The sequence below is a fragment of the Belonocnema kinseyi genome, chromosome 6 (assembly GCF_010883055.1).
Source record: "Belonocnema kinseyi isolate 2016_QV_RU_SX_M_011 chromosome 6, B_treatae_v1, whole genome shotgun sequence".
Lineage (NCBI taxonomy): Eukaryota > Metazoa > Arthropoda > Insecta > Hymenoptera > Cynipidae > Belonocnema > Belonocnema kinseyi.
The window spans coordinates 139,527,927-139,546,994 of NC_046662.1; the positions used below are offsets into that span (position 1 = coordinate 139,527,927).

General features: G+C 37.1%; 1 protein-coding gene across 7 annotated transcripts in view; it reads right to left on the reverse strand.

Annotated features, from left to right (window-relative positions):
• LOC117174095 overlaps positions 1 to 19,068 on the reverse strand; it is a 298,870-nt gene that overhangs the window by 132,672 nt on the left and 147,130 nt on the right. For 6 of the 7 annotated variants that reach the window (XM_033362825.1, XM_033362821.1, XM_033362819.1 and 3 more), the window contains 4 exons: positions 13,543 to 14,382; positions 8,270 to 8,428; positions 7,897 to 8,098; positions 1,899 to 2,113 (listed from right to left, as the gene is read on the reverse strand). In XM_033362825.1, the coding sequence (XP_033218716.1) occupies positions 1,899 to 2,113; positions 7,897 to 8,098; positions 8,270 to 8,428; positions 13,543 to 14,382 (1,416 nt within the window). The remainder of the gene's footprint in view (positions 1 to 1,898; positions 2,114 to 7,896; positions 8,099 to 8,269; positions 8,429 to 13,542; positions 14,383 to 19,068) is intronic. The other variant, XM_033362826.1, reaches the window with a different exon arrangement.

The following is a 19,068-nucleotide window of genomic DNA, read 5'->3' on the forward strand; positions in this document are numbered from 1 at the left end:
GGTGTTTAAATTTTCTGCAAGATGTATCACGTATTTTGTGAATGGCCCCTAAATTTTTCATAAAATTAGTTTATAACAATGAAATGGAATAATTACCAAATTTTTTGTATTCTGTGAATCAAAAAAAAACATTTATCTAGTACAATAAAAAGTTTACCTAAGTAGTTATTAAAGCGTAAAAAATTCTTCTCTAAAAAATTTCAATTTTTCCATACTTTCAAAATTTTCTGATAAATTAACAGACAAGACAAAAGTTTTGACCGCGAAGCTTTGCAGAAGTTATTGAACTTTAATTTTAAAAAATTTTAATTGGTCCAAAATTGAAGGATCTGGAACTTTTTGAACGAAAAAAGTACTTTTCGTCTCACTGTGCGGTGACTCTTGGGGCGATCCGTGTAGCAGAGGTACCCAGTTGGTTAAATTCAAGGTGCAGAGACTGAAGAATCCACGTCAACGTTTGTCAAATCCTGGACAGCGTTCGATGTTTATACAACCGGTAAGAAAGCTTGCATTTATAGGTATGATTAATTCTAATACCTAGGAATGCCATTTCTATTCAACTTTGTCGAACAAAACCGAACAGCTAGTTCGGTTAATTAATATAGTTCCAACACAGCTATAATTTAACCAAGTTTCAATCCGATAAAAAAACAATAATTTTAGGTGGGTTCACTTAACGTATTTTGCCCCAAATGTTTGTTAAAAATAATTTTGATCGTATATTCATTCAAACTTAACCTAACTTTAACTTGAACTTACTTCTAGTATTGCTCACTAAAATCTCAAAAGAATGGAAGGATGTTAGTCGGAAGAAGAGTATGCAAATCATAATCTGCGTTCATGATAAACGAGTATGAAATTTTATCAACATTGAGCTTCTTTCTGATAATTTTAGAAGATGTATCATACTATATCAATTTTTGTCCAAATTTCAAATATTTCGCCAGTTACTCTAAAGCTTCAGATAAAAGAATTCAATACAATAAGAGAGTCAAACAAAAAAATATTTTTAAAAACTGGGTATAGATCATAAACGTTCATAATATATACACGGTTTTGATAATATTTTTTGATTTGACTGTCTTATTGTATAGATTTTTTCCATTTAAAGCTTTAGAGTAACTAAGAAATAGATAATGACCTTTTAGGGCCTTTATAAAGGTCCGCCATATTAGATCCATGGTTCATACTCGTTCGCCATATTGGATCTACCATTTTTTTCTGAATTTTTGAGATCAGATTCGCAATAAGCAACCTTTAGAACCCCGTTATACCAATTTTGAAAAGAATCAAACGTTTATTTAGCATACTCGTCCACCATGTTGGAACCGTTATTTTTTTTTTTGAATTTTTAATATCGGATTCGTAATCAGCAACCTTGAAAACCCTGTTATACCAACTCTGAAAATAATCGAAAGTTTATTAGGCATACTCGTCTGCCATATTGGATCCGCCATTTTATTTTCGGAATTTCTAGCATCGTATTCGTAATCAGCGACCTCAAAAACCTATCAGTAATCGAATTTGTCCCATTTTATGTACATTTTCCACTTTTGGCCACTTTTTTCCGATTTTTGACCACTGTTTGGTGGGGAGAAAAGGACCGTAGGCTTCTGAGGACCAGAAAATATAGACTTAAGACAGGTCCAAGTCAGGCCTTTAACTGTCTATACTGCAGTCTTAAGTTGGTATTTATTTTCACGATCGGCATTATTTCGTATAATGTTAACTGAGAGTAAAAGGCATAGGAGAGGATTTTCTGCTGGAATGATGACTAAATAAATTCCCGACCAGAAAAAAAATTCACTGTCCTTTTTCGGTCCCACCTCGGGCTTAAAAAGTTTCAGGTCTACCGCTTCCACTCTGGTTTTCAGTAGTTTTTGATTTATTATACTAACTTTTACATGGTAGTGAATGTTGCAGCCTCGCGAATCCAGGCTTGCAGTGGCAAGCAGAAACGCCGTGAACGGTAGCACATGCTTCATGTTGACTAGCATCGCATGTACTTGAATCGCCAACAATGCAAGTGTCTATTCTAACTGGAGGTTGTGTTGGTCTGCGATGGAAGTTCGGTCTTTTGACTGGAACACTTGGCCGAGGTGATGCTGCTGAACTGTTTATTTGTACGACAGAAAATATTTCGAGATTTAGTAATCATCATTGCAAAAATAGTCTCAAGAATCCACTTTATATTTTTATGTTATTATGAAATAAGACTTTTTTCGACGTTCAAAAATATTATATGCAAATTATGAACAGATATTGAATTTCAAACTTTTATAAGTCTGGTTACAATGAATGCAAATTTTTTGAGGATAAGAAAAATAGTGATATTTTTCAAATTCTCAAGCGACACATCCAAATTTTTATTCATTAAAAAATGTTTTGCTTGTGACGTAATGCTTAATAGTAGAACACAATTACTGCTATATGTGTGTTAACGTAAATTACGGAGAGTTCTTGGATTCGACGTTTTTTCACTTCTAGGAATGATAAATAAAAATTTGTTGCGGATTAGGAAAAATAATGAAAATTTTCTAATTCTCAATGGAGACGTCGAGACTTTTATTCAATAAAAATGCTCACTGAAAGGGGTTCGAGCAATACTAGCGCTTCTTACGAGCACCCAAGCCGTACTAAATATTACAAGGGCAGTGTCAGCTTCCTGTCATGCCGCGCATGCGCTTACGCTAATTACTTGAATCGTTTAATTTAATTAACATAAACTCTTAGTTCTAACACTTCCTCTCGAATCAAGATTCTTAATAGTCCTTTCGTGAGAAAATCAGCAACTTGGTTTTCACTTGACACATGTTTTACTGCAAATAACTTCTTGCTTAACACGTTCCTAATGAAATGGTGTCTGATGTCGATATGCTTCGACCTTGCGTGAAACGTTGGGTTTTCTGCCAAAGCGAGACCACTCCTGTTCTCACAGTTGATTGTGAGGTCACCGTAGCTGTGAAATCCGAGTTCCTGGACTAATCGTTGAAGGTATATGGCTTCTTTGACTGATTCTGCCATGGCCATATATTCGGCTTCTGTTGTGGAGAATGCGACGGTCCTCTGCTTTCTGGAGTCCCATGAGATAGGACCTCCTCCGAGTATTAACATGTATCCTGATTGAGACTTTCGATCCTCGACGGTTCCCTTGAGATAACGCAACACACGTTTTGCTGCCTTCCAATGTTCTACTCCGTAACTGTTGTTGAACTGTCCTAGCTTACTAACAGCATAGGCTATATCTGGGCGGGTTGTCACTGACAGGTAAGTTAGGGCTCCGACGAGTTCCCGATACGGGAGCTTGAGTTCATCTTCTCTCGGATTTTCGTTCTTCTTGAGTTTTGTCCCTGGGTCGACTGGAGTGGCCACGGGTTTGCAGTCAGTCATCTCGAATCTCTGTAGGACTTCCCAAATGTATCCTTGCTGACCCATCGAAACTTCTCTGTTTGTTTGTTGGAATTCCACTCCCAAACAGTAGTCTATTTGACCTCAATCTTTTACTTCAAACTCAGTAGATAATTTTCTTTTCAGTTCCAGGATTGCCTTCTCCTCTCGTGATGCGACGAGGATATCGTCTACGTAAACTGCAACCATGGTAATTTCTTCCCCTGTTCCAGATTGAAAAAGGCATGGTTCTGCTTTCGTTGGTGTGTATCCGATTCGTCTGAGTACTTTGTCTAGTTTGGTGTACCAACTTCTGCCAGCTTGTTTAAGTCCGTAGATGGACTTCTTGAGTAAACACACTTTGTTTCCCCTATTGAAATCTTAGAGCATCTTCTTTGCTTCATTTCCAATTTTATGGGTTCCTTCTTGATCGATGACGTATTGTAGAAATTCTTCAAATAATTTAGGAGGCTCCATATTAACTTCCTCCTCCAGCTCTCCATTAAGATAAGCGGATGCTATATCAAATTGTATTATCATCAGGTTGTTTTGTGCTGAAATCGCTGCCATTAAACAAATCGTACTGATTCGAGTGACTGGAGCGAATGTCTTGTTAAAATGTATACCGGGTTGTTGGCTGAATCCTTGAGCTATTAATCGAGCTTTCCTTCTCTCGATTGTACCGTCCGGGTTAGGTTTGTTCCATAGGATCATGCGACTGCCTATGATCCTACCTTTCTTCGGACGATCTGTCAAAATCCATGTTTTATTTTTTAAAATGATTTTATTTCTACAGCAATTGCGTTACGCCATTCCTGAGCGTCGGCACCCGTCATCGCTTTCTTTATTGGTATTACTGCCATAAATGTGTGTTCTTCATCTTCGATTGGCTCGTCTTCTTCTTGAACTGTAGGTAAAGTTCTTTCTTGTTTGCTGCTGCTCCGCAATCCTGTTCGTGGTTCTCTTTTTTCTAAAACAGTGTTGGATCGGCTTCCTTTTGGTCGCCCCGGTCCTCTTTTTGATCCAGCTGTAAGTTCTTCCTCTTCTGGTCCCTGTCGCATGATTTCTTGGCGTTCGAAGCCTCTGAAGTCATCTTCTTCATCATCCTCGTTTTGTTCGAGTTCTTCTCCTTGTTTTGATGAAGTGTATTCGATTTCGGCGAGACGTCGTCCTTTTTCTTCCTGTTTGTGATCCGGAATTGTCACTTTTATTGGAGCTTCGTTCACTATCTTCGGATGAGTGCATATGTTTTCCATGAATTGGACATCACGACATGATTATTTTTCTCTTCTTAACCGACCAGATTCGGTATGCTTTAGATTCTTCGGAGTACCCCAATAAAATTCCTTCTTGGCCTCGTTGATCTAGTTTCCCTCTTTCAGGATCCCTGTCAAGGTAGTACACCTTGCTACCGAACACTCGTATATTGGAAACATCTGGTGCTTTTCCTTCCCAAAGTTCGTAGGGCGTTTTACCGTTGAGACTCTTGGTCGGCAAACGATTTCTTAGATAGTTGGCTGTATTCACAGCTTCAGCCCAAAACGAATCTGGAAGATTGGCTTCCATAAGGAGACATCTAGCTGTTTCGAGTAGTGTTCTATTCTTTCTTTCCGCTGTGCCGTTCTGCTCTGGATTGTGTGGCACTGTCAGTCTTCGCTTTATTCCGCGATTCTTGAGGTAACTGTCAAATTCAGTGTTCACATATTCTCGTCCGTTATCCGACTGAATAAATTGGACTTTCTTACCTTTTTGTCTTTCAACTGAGGCTATAAACTCCTTTGTTGTGTTAAGTGAGTCTGCCTTGGATTTTAGGAACTTAAGCTCACACCACGTGGAGTAGTCGTCGATGAATTCAACGTAGTACTTTGCTCCTCCACGTGAGGTCGTCCTTGCCGGTCCCCATACATCTATGTGTATGATCTGTAGCATATCTATATTGTGAGTAGATTCCTTCGGGAATGGGGTTCTCGACATCTTCCTCTTAAAGCAAACTTCACACTTAATTTCAGTAGCTGTATCCGTTAGCTGAACTCCTGTGACAGCACCTCTTCTCACAGCGTCTGAAACGTCTTTTAAGTTCGCGTGGCCGAACCGTTTGTGTAAAGTTTCGAATGTGGCTTTACTTAATTTTACATTAGAAACCACACACGCACTTTCTCCGATTTCTTGTACACAGTACAAATCCCCGATTCTTTTCGCGTAAAGTTCGGTATTACCTTTATTGTCGATGATCTTCGTTGATTCTTTTTGGAATAACACACTAAATCCACGATCCGTGATTTTAGCCACTGATAGAAGGTTAGCACTCAGATCAGGCGCGGGTGACGTATTCTCGAGCGAGACACCTTTTAAGTTACCGTTCACTTTCGTAGTGAATTTTACTGTTCCTTTACCCAAAATTTCCGTTGTGGAGCTGTTAGCGAGGTTTAACACTCCATGGTCAGATTCGGTAATGTTACGGAAACTTCTCTTGTCGTTGCACAGATGAGTTGTCGCCCCACTATCTAGGCACCAACTTTTGCGCAAATCCGGCGGCTGACGATTCAACACATTTAAACACGCTTCTCCCGCGCACTTTGCAAACTGTTTTTTATTTTTATTAAATCTACATTCGGATTTTATATGTCCGAATTTTTTACACACGAAACACCTCATTTGATCTGGTGATCTTTTTTCTGCGTTGACATTTTCTTTCACTTCCGTTGTAAATTTCTGGTTCTCTCGTTTACCGTGTTTGTTCACGAATATAGCGTCTAAACTTTCGCCTTGTGTGTTGTTTCTCCGAGAATCGTGCTCTTCGATGATTTTTGTTCGGATCAAGTCTGGAGTAGGTAAGTTGTCTCTAGACTCTATAGCGCACCTGAAGTTTTCAAAACTGGCAGGAATAAAATCATAATTGTTAGCAGATCGGGGTTAATTTCAATTTCCATATCCGCTAGTTTATCTACGGTGTCGAAGAAGTCGTTCAGATGATCTCGGATGTCGCTCCCTTCCGCCATGTTGTGTAGCGTTTGCTTTTTCAATAACGTGGCCTTTCTTGCTGGCCCCTTGGGTTGGAAGATTTCCTCTAATCGTAGCCACATTTCCCTCGATGTCTCACAATTTTTCACTAAATTAATTTCGTTTGTGGAGATCGATAGGATGATATCCGATTTTGCCTTCTGGTCATTTTTCGTCCAAGCACGTTCCGCGGCGGTGGGTTGACAATTCTCTCCCCTTTCTGGTTTCACGGCCTCACAATTTGCATATTCCCACAAATCGGCCTTTATTAGCACTGCCTGCATTTGCAGCTTCCACGTGTCAAAATTATTTTTGTTGAGGAGTTCGATCCTCGTAGAACTCTCGCCGTTCATTTTGTTTTATTTCTTTTCCGTTACGTATCGTTAAACCCGACACTTTTTTTTGTTACGTTACACGTCGTCACACCCGACGCACTTTTTCTTTGTTACGTGTCGTTACACCCGACACCTCTTTTTTCACTCGCGTCAAAACCTGGGTACATAACCTATTAAATCTTTAACCTGATAAGAAGAGACTTTGTTAGGAGAATCAGAGGTAATGATTGGGAATCATTAAATCCGTGAAAAGGAGTATATTATAATGTGAAAGGATACTACATGAACGTTGTTACAAGACACGAGATAAATGAGGCTTGTGCTCACTGAAGGGGGTTCGAGCAATACTTGCGCTTCTTATGAGCGCCCAAGCCGTACTAAATATTACAAGGGCAGTATCAGCTTCCTGTCATGCCGCGCATGCGCTTACGCTAATTACTTGAATCGTTTACTTTAATTAACATAAACTCTTAGTTCTAACATTTCTGATACTCAAGCTACACGTCCAGACTTTCATTCAATAAAAAATTGTTTGCCCACAACTTAATATTTGATGGTAAAACATAATCACTAGTTAATATGTGTTACTGTAAATAAGTGAGATACGTTGGATTCTTAGTTTTTTTCAATACAATTTTAAACGTGTAACTTGAGAATTAGCTAATAATAATTTTTTTTTAAATCCTGAACAAATTTTTCTCTCATCATTCCTAGTCATCTCTCCATAATGTACATTAGCACGCATTGATTAGTAATTTCGTTCTTCTATCAAAAATTGCATTGCAAGCAAACAATTTTTTACTAAATAAAAATCTGAACGGTTCACTCGAGAATTAGAAAAAAAAAATTTTTTTTTAATTACAAAAGTTTTTTATAAATTATTCCCAAGTGTAAAAAAGCTTGCAAACCAACATTTCAGCATATTTTACATTAACACGCATTTACGAGTAATTGTGTTCTGCCATTAAACATTAAGTTGCAAGTAAACAATTTTTCATGATATAAAAGACTTGTCGTGTCAATTGAGAATTTGAAAAATATCACTGTTTTACCTAATACTCAAATTTAGAAAAAAATAATATATCATATATGTATACTGGTTATTTACACAAATTTGTCAATTTTTAGATACTTCTAAATTTCATTACGTATATGTGAATTAACGATCGCATACCCAGATCCTAAAACTGGCGGTGCTTGTGTTCTAATTGATTGGAATTGTGTCTTAGTTGGTCCAACACTTTGGTCTGCAGTTTCAAACAAGTTCAGGTATGTTCTTTTTCCATCGATACTAACGAATCCTTGACCTTCAAGTGCCGACGTTAAAATTACGTCAGTATTGCCACCAACATTGATGGGGATCTTAACAGGGTCTCCTAAAACGTTTTTTTTCTCTAATTGAAAGTACATTTAATATTCAAACTGCGAAAAGGCTATTTTATATTTACAATTAAAAAAAATAACAATCTTCATTCATGAATTGTAATCTCACATATATTCGGCGAAATTAATTTGCATAATCTTATTTTAATTTCCATTTTACGTACCTGAGCTGCCACCAGGACCTTGAACAGCGGAAACGACGACATCAAATGTTTCGTGATTTTGAGCATATCTCGATGGTCCGAAAGGTCTGTGCGTGCCTTTGTAATCAACGGTATCATCGAGAACTATTCCAGGACGAGGATGATAATGATCTGCGCCAACTAAAATCGAATTTGTCACTGACAATTTATAGTTTAAGGGCGTTGGAACCAGGACTAAATTCAATAGTTTTTGGGTAAAAGAATCTTTAATTGGATTCTAATCCGAGCATTAAAAAAACGTTTTAAAAAAAAGTTATTAAGATTAGCGAATATTTTACTCCAAATACAAAATATGATTCAAGATAGGATAAGGCCTAATTTTCTAAACAATATGTGGTTCTAGTATTTACGGAGTAAAATAAGAAAATTCAATTTTGAGGTTGGGTCCTGGTTTCAACGCTCTCGAGATTAAATATATTCGTATTTAAATGTACAAATTTATTCTTTTTAGTAGTAAATATCGGCGTGTACAAATGACAAGGCTCCGTCTCGAAGAGACCGAAGGAAAACGTGTTACGTAGTGAACACAAAATGAAAAGATGCTAACTCGCGTGGCAACCTCTCGATGCTTTAAAGGTCTAAAGGTTTTTAAAGCGCTGTTGCTTTACAACTTTATCGTTGCATTCAAATGTATTTTAGGTAGAATTTTCAGACAGTAGATATCTGAAAAAAATAGTTTTTTTATGATTTTAGGAATCAAAATATTAAAACTGATGACAATTCAAATAAAAAACATTTTTTTGTATGAAAAATATTCAAATCCACAACAACAACAAAAAACAGTAATTTTAACCATGTTTTTCGCAATTGAATTTTTTCTGGCTGACGCTTCTTACCAAGTTTGAAAAAATGGTTGGATTTAAAAAAAAACGACGGATTATTTTTCTTGGGAAAATATTTTCTATAACTCTACTGTTTCCAATTTTAAAAACAACTAAAAAAAGATGGTCAGAAAAAATGCAATTGCAAAAAGCATGGTTAGATGAATGAATTTTTAGGAATTTTAACATTTTTCAGAGAAATAATGATTTTTATTTGAAATGCCATCAGTTACAATATTTTGATTTTTAAAATCATTGAAAAATTATTTTTTCAGATATCTGACGTTTGGCACGACAACAACCTTAAAAAGAAAGCTTAAGCCTGCGAGTAGAAACCTAGCTTTTTCTTATTAAATGTTATGACTGCGCATTTTTTACATTAAGCTGCATCTCGTTTTAATAGTGCATCAAACTTGAAGACGGTCTAGGTTGTCTTGAGTTCGATGAAGTCCGAAAGGGAGCAGATGGCTCCATAAAATTTAAGGTCGTCAGAAAATAGTAAAAACAGACCAAATTTAATCATTGAGCCGATATCATTACCATAAAATATCAAAATAATGGTTACAAAGTGCGAACCCTGGGGAACTTCAGATGATGCAGTAAATGTTTAATAGTATTATCCTTTTACTCGAATGGATTGAGTTCTTCTAATTATATATCTCGTTAGGCAAGGCAGCATGTTACTCGATATATGCAGCGCCCTGAGTTTCGCCAAAACGGTAAGATGGTCTACTTTGTCGAAGGCTTTAGAAAAGACAGTACAAACAGCATCCACATGCAAGCCAGCGTTAACGCTATTAATAGATAAGTAGTATAAATTCATAGATTTGTAGCAGTGGACCTCCTTCTTCTAAAACGGTGCCGCTCATCTATAATAATATTAGCTGATACAGCTGATAGCTTATCATGAACGACACTCTTAAATATTTTTGGAATAATGCTGAGAATTGTTATCGGTCTGTAATTAGTGACACGATCTTTATTACCGTTTTTAGAAATAGGAACAATTATGCCATTTTTCAAATACAGTGAAACTCTTCTATTGTTCCGGTTTTCGGATGGGTGTTGGTGGGAAAATAATTCGAAACACTGCCGCTTCTTTTAAAGACGCTTTTGTTTGTTCACGCCTGTGTGACCACCGCACACTCCCCGCTTCTCATTCTACTCTTATCCGCGACGCAGCGTCCATTCTCGGAAAGGCTATAGAGGGATGCGCTATTAAAGGATCTCACTGACTTTAACAAAGAGGAGGGGGACTCCTATCAAAACCAGCCCGTCTGATGGGACCGAGATTTTTTAATTTTAATTCAATTTCCTCCTTGACAATGTAAACAGTAGAAAAGTCTATGACATCGGCCGGATCAAAGCACATAGAGCGGTCGGTGGGAGTTTAATAAACAGATTTATATTGTTCAGCAAAAAGATCAGCTATGTCATCATTAGAGTTTGCCTGTCCGTCACCTAAAAATATTTTGTTTGGTAGATCGTTGTTTTTATTTACATCGTTAACGTGGTTCTAAAAGGATCCCGGATGAGATATAATCGAGTTTTCGGCGTCTGTAATATGTCTTTTGTGCCATGTGTCTGATAGTTTTTTTTACAGTGAGCTCTTATGTCTGCAAATCTTTTAAAATTTCTTCTTTTGAAAGTTATAGGAGCCTAAATTATATTACAAACTGTAATACAAAATACTGGAGTTTTTATTTTGTAGGAAATGTTTCGAAAAATCGGTTATTTATTCCTCTTGAAAACTTAGCTAAATGAAGTTGGTCTAATGCTTATCCGTATCGGATAACCATACAGTATGTCAACTGTTTCTTCTATTGTGGCATCAGCGATAAGATGAGCCTATTGAATTTCATTCAGGTAAGAGCGACAAGGGCGGATGATAATTATCTACTGACAGTAGGGGATGAACGGCCACCTTGATGGACACAGAGTTGATCTTTATCAATATTCCATTAATTATTGATCCGTGGTTATTTTCGTTATCATTTACTTGCGTCAAATTGAAATAATCAAAAGAATCAGAAACTGAATTAAAAACATTAATGTTCAACTATATCATCCCGTCTCTTGGGGTACAGATAGGCTCATTATACGTGAAAAAATTTCAGTTCCAAAGTATGAAGGATTTTTGTTTACAGGAAAGACACTGTTCCGAGAAGAGGCATGCTCGGGAAGACCAAAAAGAATTCGATTTTTTTTCCTTAGAATTCTTTGCTTAAATTCGACAGTACTATTTCGTACCAATCTCAGATGTTAGGCTGCCAAAATATGATAATATATTTTCAAGTCGAGGATTTACTGTAGAAAAAACAGTGTTTATTACGGGTTCATTGTATTAGATGGCGAGGCTTGGTATCTCTGACAGTGTAGATCTACAAGGGCGCGGTGCACAACACTTAGCAAGGGCACCGGTTTCGAGAACTCTTATCCGAACTGCACAAGATTGATGATATGGAGCCTTGAACTCGGGGTAGAAAACTGCATTTACAATAAAGCCCTTGAATCCAAGCCAGATAATGTCAAATTTAGGCTTGATTTGCTTAAGAGTCCTTTATTGCGTTCGGACTCATAACGTAGGAAACGAAGAACATGACAATAGAAAAGTGCTTGACAAAAAGACAAAAAACATGACATCGAGGCACCGAACATATCAGGTATAACACTTTGACAAAAGCAGCAGAATCAGTGCACTTAATAAGAAATCAAATCTATTCGAACATTACGTCAAGCCACCATAAAAGTGAAAAGTACCAGGAGCACATGAGACGCGTCAGAACAAGACGGCGGCCATTATGTAGTAATTTCAAATTTGTTTGTGATTTCAAAAGAATTCAATGAATTTTATAGTATTTAAAGGTATCCTGGAACTTCGAACATCTTCATTTTCAAAAGATTATATGAAAATTCAAAAAATTTCCGACTTTTAAAGGATGAGTTCTGGTTAATTTGGATTGATTTTGGCGTTGGTGCACGTACTGAAAGGATTGAAGTCTTTCTGGATGAGTCACATATTCAATCAAATTGGTCGCATATATTGAAAAGAATTAATTATGGTTTAAGATTGGTTTTGGATTTATTCAGATTTGGTGCATGAACAGAAAATAATTGAAAAGGATTAAAATACACGAGACTCGTATTCATTTGTAATAAGGTTAAGAATTGAAACCAACCAAAAATTTGTACAGAATTTTCTGGGATTAATTCGCAATTTATGCACTGATTGAACAAGACTTAAATATGGGCTTGGATTGGTTTCGAATTGTACTTGGCATTAACTCGTGGATCCGAAGCCTTATAACCTTCGGAAAGGTCTCCATTAAAAGCGTGAAATTTTATCTTTAGTTCCAAAAAATAAAAAAAATTCTGCTTTTAGGGTCTAAAGAAAAACTGTGAGCTTCTCTTTGAGTCCTTTCCAGAGGTTCTAAAACTTCGGGATTCGTTCCGAAGTTTTTCAAAAAATATAACCAAATGCGTCATTCTTCGGCATTTGAATTCCTACTTTGTCTATAACTTAAAGTGATAGATAAGGTCTTCGCACAAATTCGTGTTCAGCGCGTAAAATATCTATATAAAACGCCTAGTAACATGCCGGTAATAAGCGTAGAATAAAGAAAAATTCATATTTTCAGATTTCAGCGCAAAAGTGAAGATTATTCTATTATTTTGAATGCGCGATTTTTCCATCTGTCTAAAATGCCACAATAAGAATAAGATACCTCCTAAACTTATTCACTTCTATTTCCATGGCGACCGCCACACAGTTTTCTATTCTCCCAAAGAGAACGTGTTTTTGATATATTTAATTCCTTCTAATTGTACCGGTAACGCACCTCATAGAGATATTTTTTATTCCTCAGAGTGGTGATATTTTAATTTTATTTCATTTCTTCTAATAAGTTCACAAAATATGTGTATAAGTTGCTTTATTTCCTTCATGCGGAATGTAAATTCTGAAATTTTAATTCTCACCAATTCAACTCTGCCTCTCTAGAATTAAAATTAATTATTAAAATATAAATAAATATAAATTTGAATATTTTTTGAAATTATAAGCTATAGAAAGATTTAATAACTAAAAATTGGTTAAATAAATGCTTTCGTTAAATTTTACTAAGTCGATTGAGAGGAATAGGATTTGCACTTTTTCTGTTCCCGTCGGGGGATTTTTAGACGGAGGAAAAATCGCGTATTCATAGGAATATAAATTCTTAATTTTTCTGAATTCAATGCTTGTTACCGGGATGCTTTCACAACAAAAAGTTAAAGGATACCAGTGTAATCTTTCATTTGGTTAAAATCAAATATAAAGCAGAATTTATCCTTTTTAAACGGCTTACTATAAAAATAAAAATATAATACTACATCGGTAATATTTCTAATAATAATATAATATAATAGAATTACCTGGAGTTTTTGGATAAGTAAAGGTTGGTGAAGTAGAATGAACTGGATGAGTGTAAGTCTTCAAAGAGGATTCCGTTGTTCTAACGAAACTTGTTAACCCAACCGTTGGTGTCGAGAAGCTTGATTTAATTTCCACATCCTCTTCTACAGCTTTACTCGGATCCAGATCTAAAAGTAGTGTGCTTGCCGTCAAGTGCTTATTATTTTTCTCCGCAGAAGCAGCAGTGGAATGCACATTAGTTAAAGTATGCGCATTTTCGATTAGCTGTACTGAAGAACTTGTTTCTATATTCAAAGTCGTCTTAAAAACTGTTTCTGAAGTAGTTTCTGTAGTAATTGAGGGAAACACATCGCTATCTTTACAGTTATCACTTTGTGAAGTACCTTCTGACTCCAAAACTGCAGAAGATCCTGACTCCAAAGGTATAACAGGCTTTGGGAGGATTGTGTCGGGATCTATACCGTAAGATGATTTATTTGGAACTGAAATCAACTGAGAATTGTTAAGGGACAACGAATTTTGAGTCTTGTCTATTTGTACTGACGACTGATATTTCTTTGTTGTAATTTCTCCATTTATTCTGAATTCGGTTTCGTTTTCATTTTGAAAATCTTTTAGTTTGATAAAGGATTCATTTTTCTGAGAGCTCTTCTCTGATTTTTTCGGATTTTCTGATTTATTTTCCTCATGATCAACCTTTTTACCCGAATTATGTTCTGACATTGATTCTTGAACTTGAAGATCTAAAGGCTTGTCTGGATTGTCTTCTGGTCGCCTTTTGTGGTACAAAAGTTCGGTTGGTAAAGGTTTGTAAGGTGGAATAGGGCGATGATTATTACCTAGAAGGTTAAAAGAAGAATGATAAGAAATTGAGAAAATATTTATTTCTCGAGCCAGAGATATTAAAAATATTAATTCACTTTAAATCAGGTATATATGCAAATACCATTATTTTTCTAACCCAGAAAACAAAAATCCATTCACTTGCATTTGAGTGGGTTTTGAGGTCTTCATAATAGCGTATCTGTCACTGGGATTCCAGATAACAGCCTATCGGTTAGAGTGAGTTTCAAATGAGAAACCGGCTTTTTTAATCGGCCACGTAATCTTTTTCTCATACCCATTCAGTAACAGCAATTATGAATCAGCATTAACCAACAGAGGAACAATAGTTCCAAAAGATAATTATTTTAAAAAAAATTGATTTGAATGGTTTACATTATTTATTAAAAACTAGTTAAATGGGCAACTTTTAAGAAAATCCTGGCATACATGTAGTCTACTTTTATTTACAGACTATTTATTTTCAGGCATTTTAATTGATTTTGTTGAACATTTTTCTTCACATATTTGCATCACACCACATCAGAATGTTAAAAATTTATTTATATATTTTACATATCAAAAACTGAATTTTGTCTTTTAATTTACGTTTATAAATTCTCGTTATCACTAAAAGTAAAAAAATAAATAAGTTACAATCTTAGGTTATATGGAACTTTACATTTACCAGATATCAATCTTAAATTTACAAAGACTATCACTCTCGTTTTATTTTATAGAAATTACCTTTACAAAAAATGCAGGTATTGAATTTCAAAACATTTGGATGTTTGTGATGCAAATGGATGTGAAAGAATTGAAGAGTTCGTTTCTAACACGTGGACTCCCTGCCGCCAATAGCATGTGCACTGAATAAATCTAATGTCACTGATGCACAAACTAATCTATTGAAAACCATTGCAATCAGAATTATCCTAATCAAATGTATTACTGCAATCTTCTCATTCGAAAAAATTAATTCTTTTAAATTTTAATCTGCATATTCTACTCATTTAAACATAATATGAGGTGACATACAATTGGCAGATTCACGCTTATTGAAAATTAATGTATGTGCAATAGTTATTTTTGACTATGCGATTGCCTAGTAGTACGAACCTGTATAGTTTCTTGTATGGATTCTAATGTAGGAAGAAGGAACCCAAAACCCTTACCATAGAATCATTTAGGATTCTATAAAATATCCTATGCAGGAAGCTGTTTTATTTCCTATAGGTGGCACCTATACAGACCTGTATAGGTAACCCTATGTAGGATCCTTTATAGGTCACTTATAGGATCCTTATATAGAATCCTATTAGTGACCTTTACAGGCACCTATATTGGTATTTGTAGTAGGGGGGTACACAAGCTTTTATTAAAATGTACTAAAAAGAAGCAAAGTATTTCCCTCTGGAAAGACGACTAGCAATAATAAATTGACTTCAAATTAGGAACCTGGAGTTCGATCCTTTAGACTTTATCCGGCATCTCTGTAAATTTGTCTATGTACTTTCATTGAGGTTTCAGATGTTTGGAACCCATCGTAAGCTGTAGTACCGTGGATGGCAGGGTGAAAAAATTTCCGATTGGCCAATATTCACTATACAGGACGAGATACGCCACATATTATCAGAACCCATCTTATTCGATGACCTTGAGCTATATACTTGGTTGGATTATTCTAAAATTTTCTGTATTTTTTTTTATTTGTTTACGCATAGACTAAATCATGCGTAATCCATCATTAAACCTCTCATATCATACTATATTAAACCTATAATTTATTATTTATATAAATTATAAGATATTTTATATTATATAGTAAACCTACTATATGTTTTGTGGCAATACCTAAAAAGTTTTTACTATTCTTCTGAATACATGGAACTCACAAATAACAAAAATTGCAGGGAATTTGTTTAAACTGTTTTAAGGTATTCTTTTCTTATATTTTTAACCCGAAACATAGTCGATTCGATTTTCCTTTTAAAATCAATTTCAATTATTAGCCTGAAAGATACCGTATTTCTTAAGTTCTCGTACCTAAATTTATGAATTGTAATCCATAATAATTACACACACACGCGCACACACATATATACCGACTGCGCCATTTGGTTCGGTTTTGATTCCTCTAGAATCAAACCGAAGGGCCTATGATAAAGCCACCGAACGCGTCCTCGGGATGCGGATAGAGGGTCCCTGTACCAAGGGTTTCTGCTGAATATGGTTACAAAAATAAATAGGCAGTTGCGGACAATTGTCCAGGGGTGGTCCCGAAGAAATTAACCCCAAGCGGAGGTGTGAAATCCGTGCCGAAAGCTGAATGGCACCTGGGTGAGGAGTCTAGAATGGTTCCTCTGGGATACCGGGCGAGCTCTCAGAGTACGCAGCCTTATCCTTGCATACGGGGCTCTACAAGGATGGACGAACCCCTTTCCCTAACTTCTCGTGGAAACAACAATGACAACACGAAACATAGTCGTAGTAAGTGCGGTTCAAAACAACAGGACGCGCATGCTCCCGACAATGGGTCGGCCAACAATACTGACCACTCTAGATCTGAGGGAGCCAATGAAAATGGATTCAATGCGATGGATCGGCAGGATCTCGCGACCTTTGGGTGGACGGAGCGACTGAATCATGACTTGATAGAGTGCTACAATGCGAGTATGGCCCGTGAACGGGGATACATGGCACGGCTGCATGCTCTGTGGTGCGAAAAACACCCGGAGCTATCGCACTTTTCGCAGCAACGTCTGCGAAACCATGCTGAACTACTCCGAAAAAGGGGCTATGAAAGCGGAACGCCTACTCTATCACAGCTAGAACAAGCCGGCAACAGAGAAAGTGAGGCGACACTAAGACCAACCGCGGGCAGGCATCCAATGGAGGAAGAGCAATGCTTTATCACCCGGAGAAACATCGACACCAAGGTTTCTCTCAAGTCTAAAGTTCTGGCTGAAATGGATGACGAGCTTCGTGGACATTTTTCCGGAAAATCCGACCTCTGGGCTATCAATTATTGTGTGTATAATGCAGAGACAGCTTTGGCCGATGCGAACCGTAAAACAAAACCAACGGTTGATCATAAGACCAAACGACGAATGCATCAACTTGCCATGAAGATAGTCTGGGCAAGATAATACACGTCCCGCATTCAGTGTGTGATTGACTACATCACATCTGGCAGGAATTTACCGCCAAGGTTCAAAAGTTCGCGCGCGAACTACGAACCCGTTATCACACACTTAACAAGTCAAAGCTGCTGACCATCAGGCAGCATATTGTTGAGAGAATACGGATACTATCTGACGCTAAGAGAAGTCTAGAGCGAAGGGAGAGGCGGGTCAGAGAAAATCAACAGTTTCTCTCTGACCCATCTTGACTCTTCCAAGACCCTCCAGTTACTGTCGAACACCCACTCAAACCAGAGGAGGTCGAAGTATTTTGGAGAGAAGTCTATGAAGTGCAGCATAGACTGCACGAAGACTCAGAAAATATAAATAGCTTCAAGGAGCTATGTGGTGCCCTCATAACACCTGATAAAGAATGCCCACCCATAATTGGAAAACCAGATTTACTATCTCATCTGGAAAAAATCGTGTGACAACTAACAAGGTCACCTTTCAGAAAGGTGTCTTTCAGGGCGACACCATGAGCCCACTCCTCTTTTGCCTTACATTATTGGCACTATCTCTAGCACTTCGCCATTCCGACGGATACTTGTGCGGCAAATCTGCAGATCGAAAGTACTAGGTCACTCATGTATTTTACATGGACGATCTTAAGATCTATGCTAAAAACAAAGAACAACTATATCTAGCTCTAGGGATTGTCGAACGATATACTAAGGAAATTGGAATGGAATGTGTGTAAGACAAATGCGCCAAGATTTATTTGAAGCGAGGAAAACTTAATGGCATCCCTGAAGATCTTGAGCTCGTTGATAGAAGCGCTATACGACACGTGTGCGCTGGAGAGACTCATACATAACTGGGCGTGCTACAGATCCGCATTCAGGACATGACATCTGCAAAGGATACTCTCCGAAGCAGATACAAACGTCTCATCCGACAGATTTGGTCTTCTGAACTGTCGGCGAGGAACAAAGTATCTGCAACGAACATGCTTGCCGTCCCGGTACTACTCTATTCATTTGGAGTAGTTCAATGGACGAAGAACGAGCTCAGATCCCTTGATATCAGGACAAGAAAGGTTATGCACATGAACAAAAGCATGCATCTTAAGTCTTCCGTTACGCGACTGTACATCTCACGCCGTCAAGGGGGTCGCGGAATGTCTTCACAACAGCATTATTCTGGGTACAGCACATAGCAAGGCCGTAGCCAGCCGTAGGGCCCGGCGGGCCCGGCCCCCCCCGAAATTCCGCGAATCCTAAAATTTTTCTATAGATGTAAATCATGTTTTAAAAATATGGAAAATTCCGAGCTCTCTTGCGATTTCGAATCGATTCCGGAGATGTAAGTTTGGAAAAACACGTCATCAATCATTCGAAAAATGCTCAATACATGAGTCCAGATATTCAGAATGAAATACTTCAGATATCTTCCGACATAGTCATCAGGAAAATTATACAGAAGGTTGATAATGCACCATGCTTCACCTTGCTCGGGGATGAAACCATGGATATATCAGGAACTGAACAAATGTCAGTATGTCTCAGATACCTCGACTTC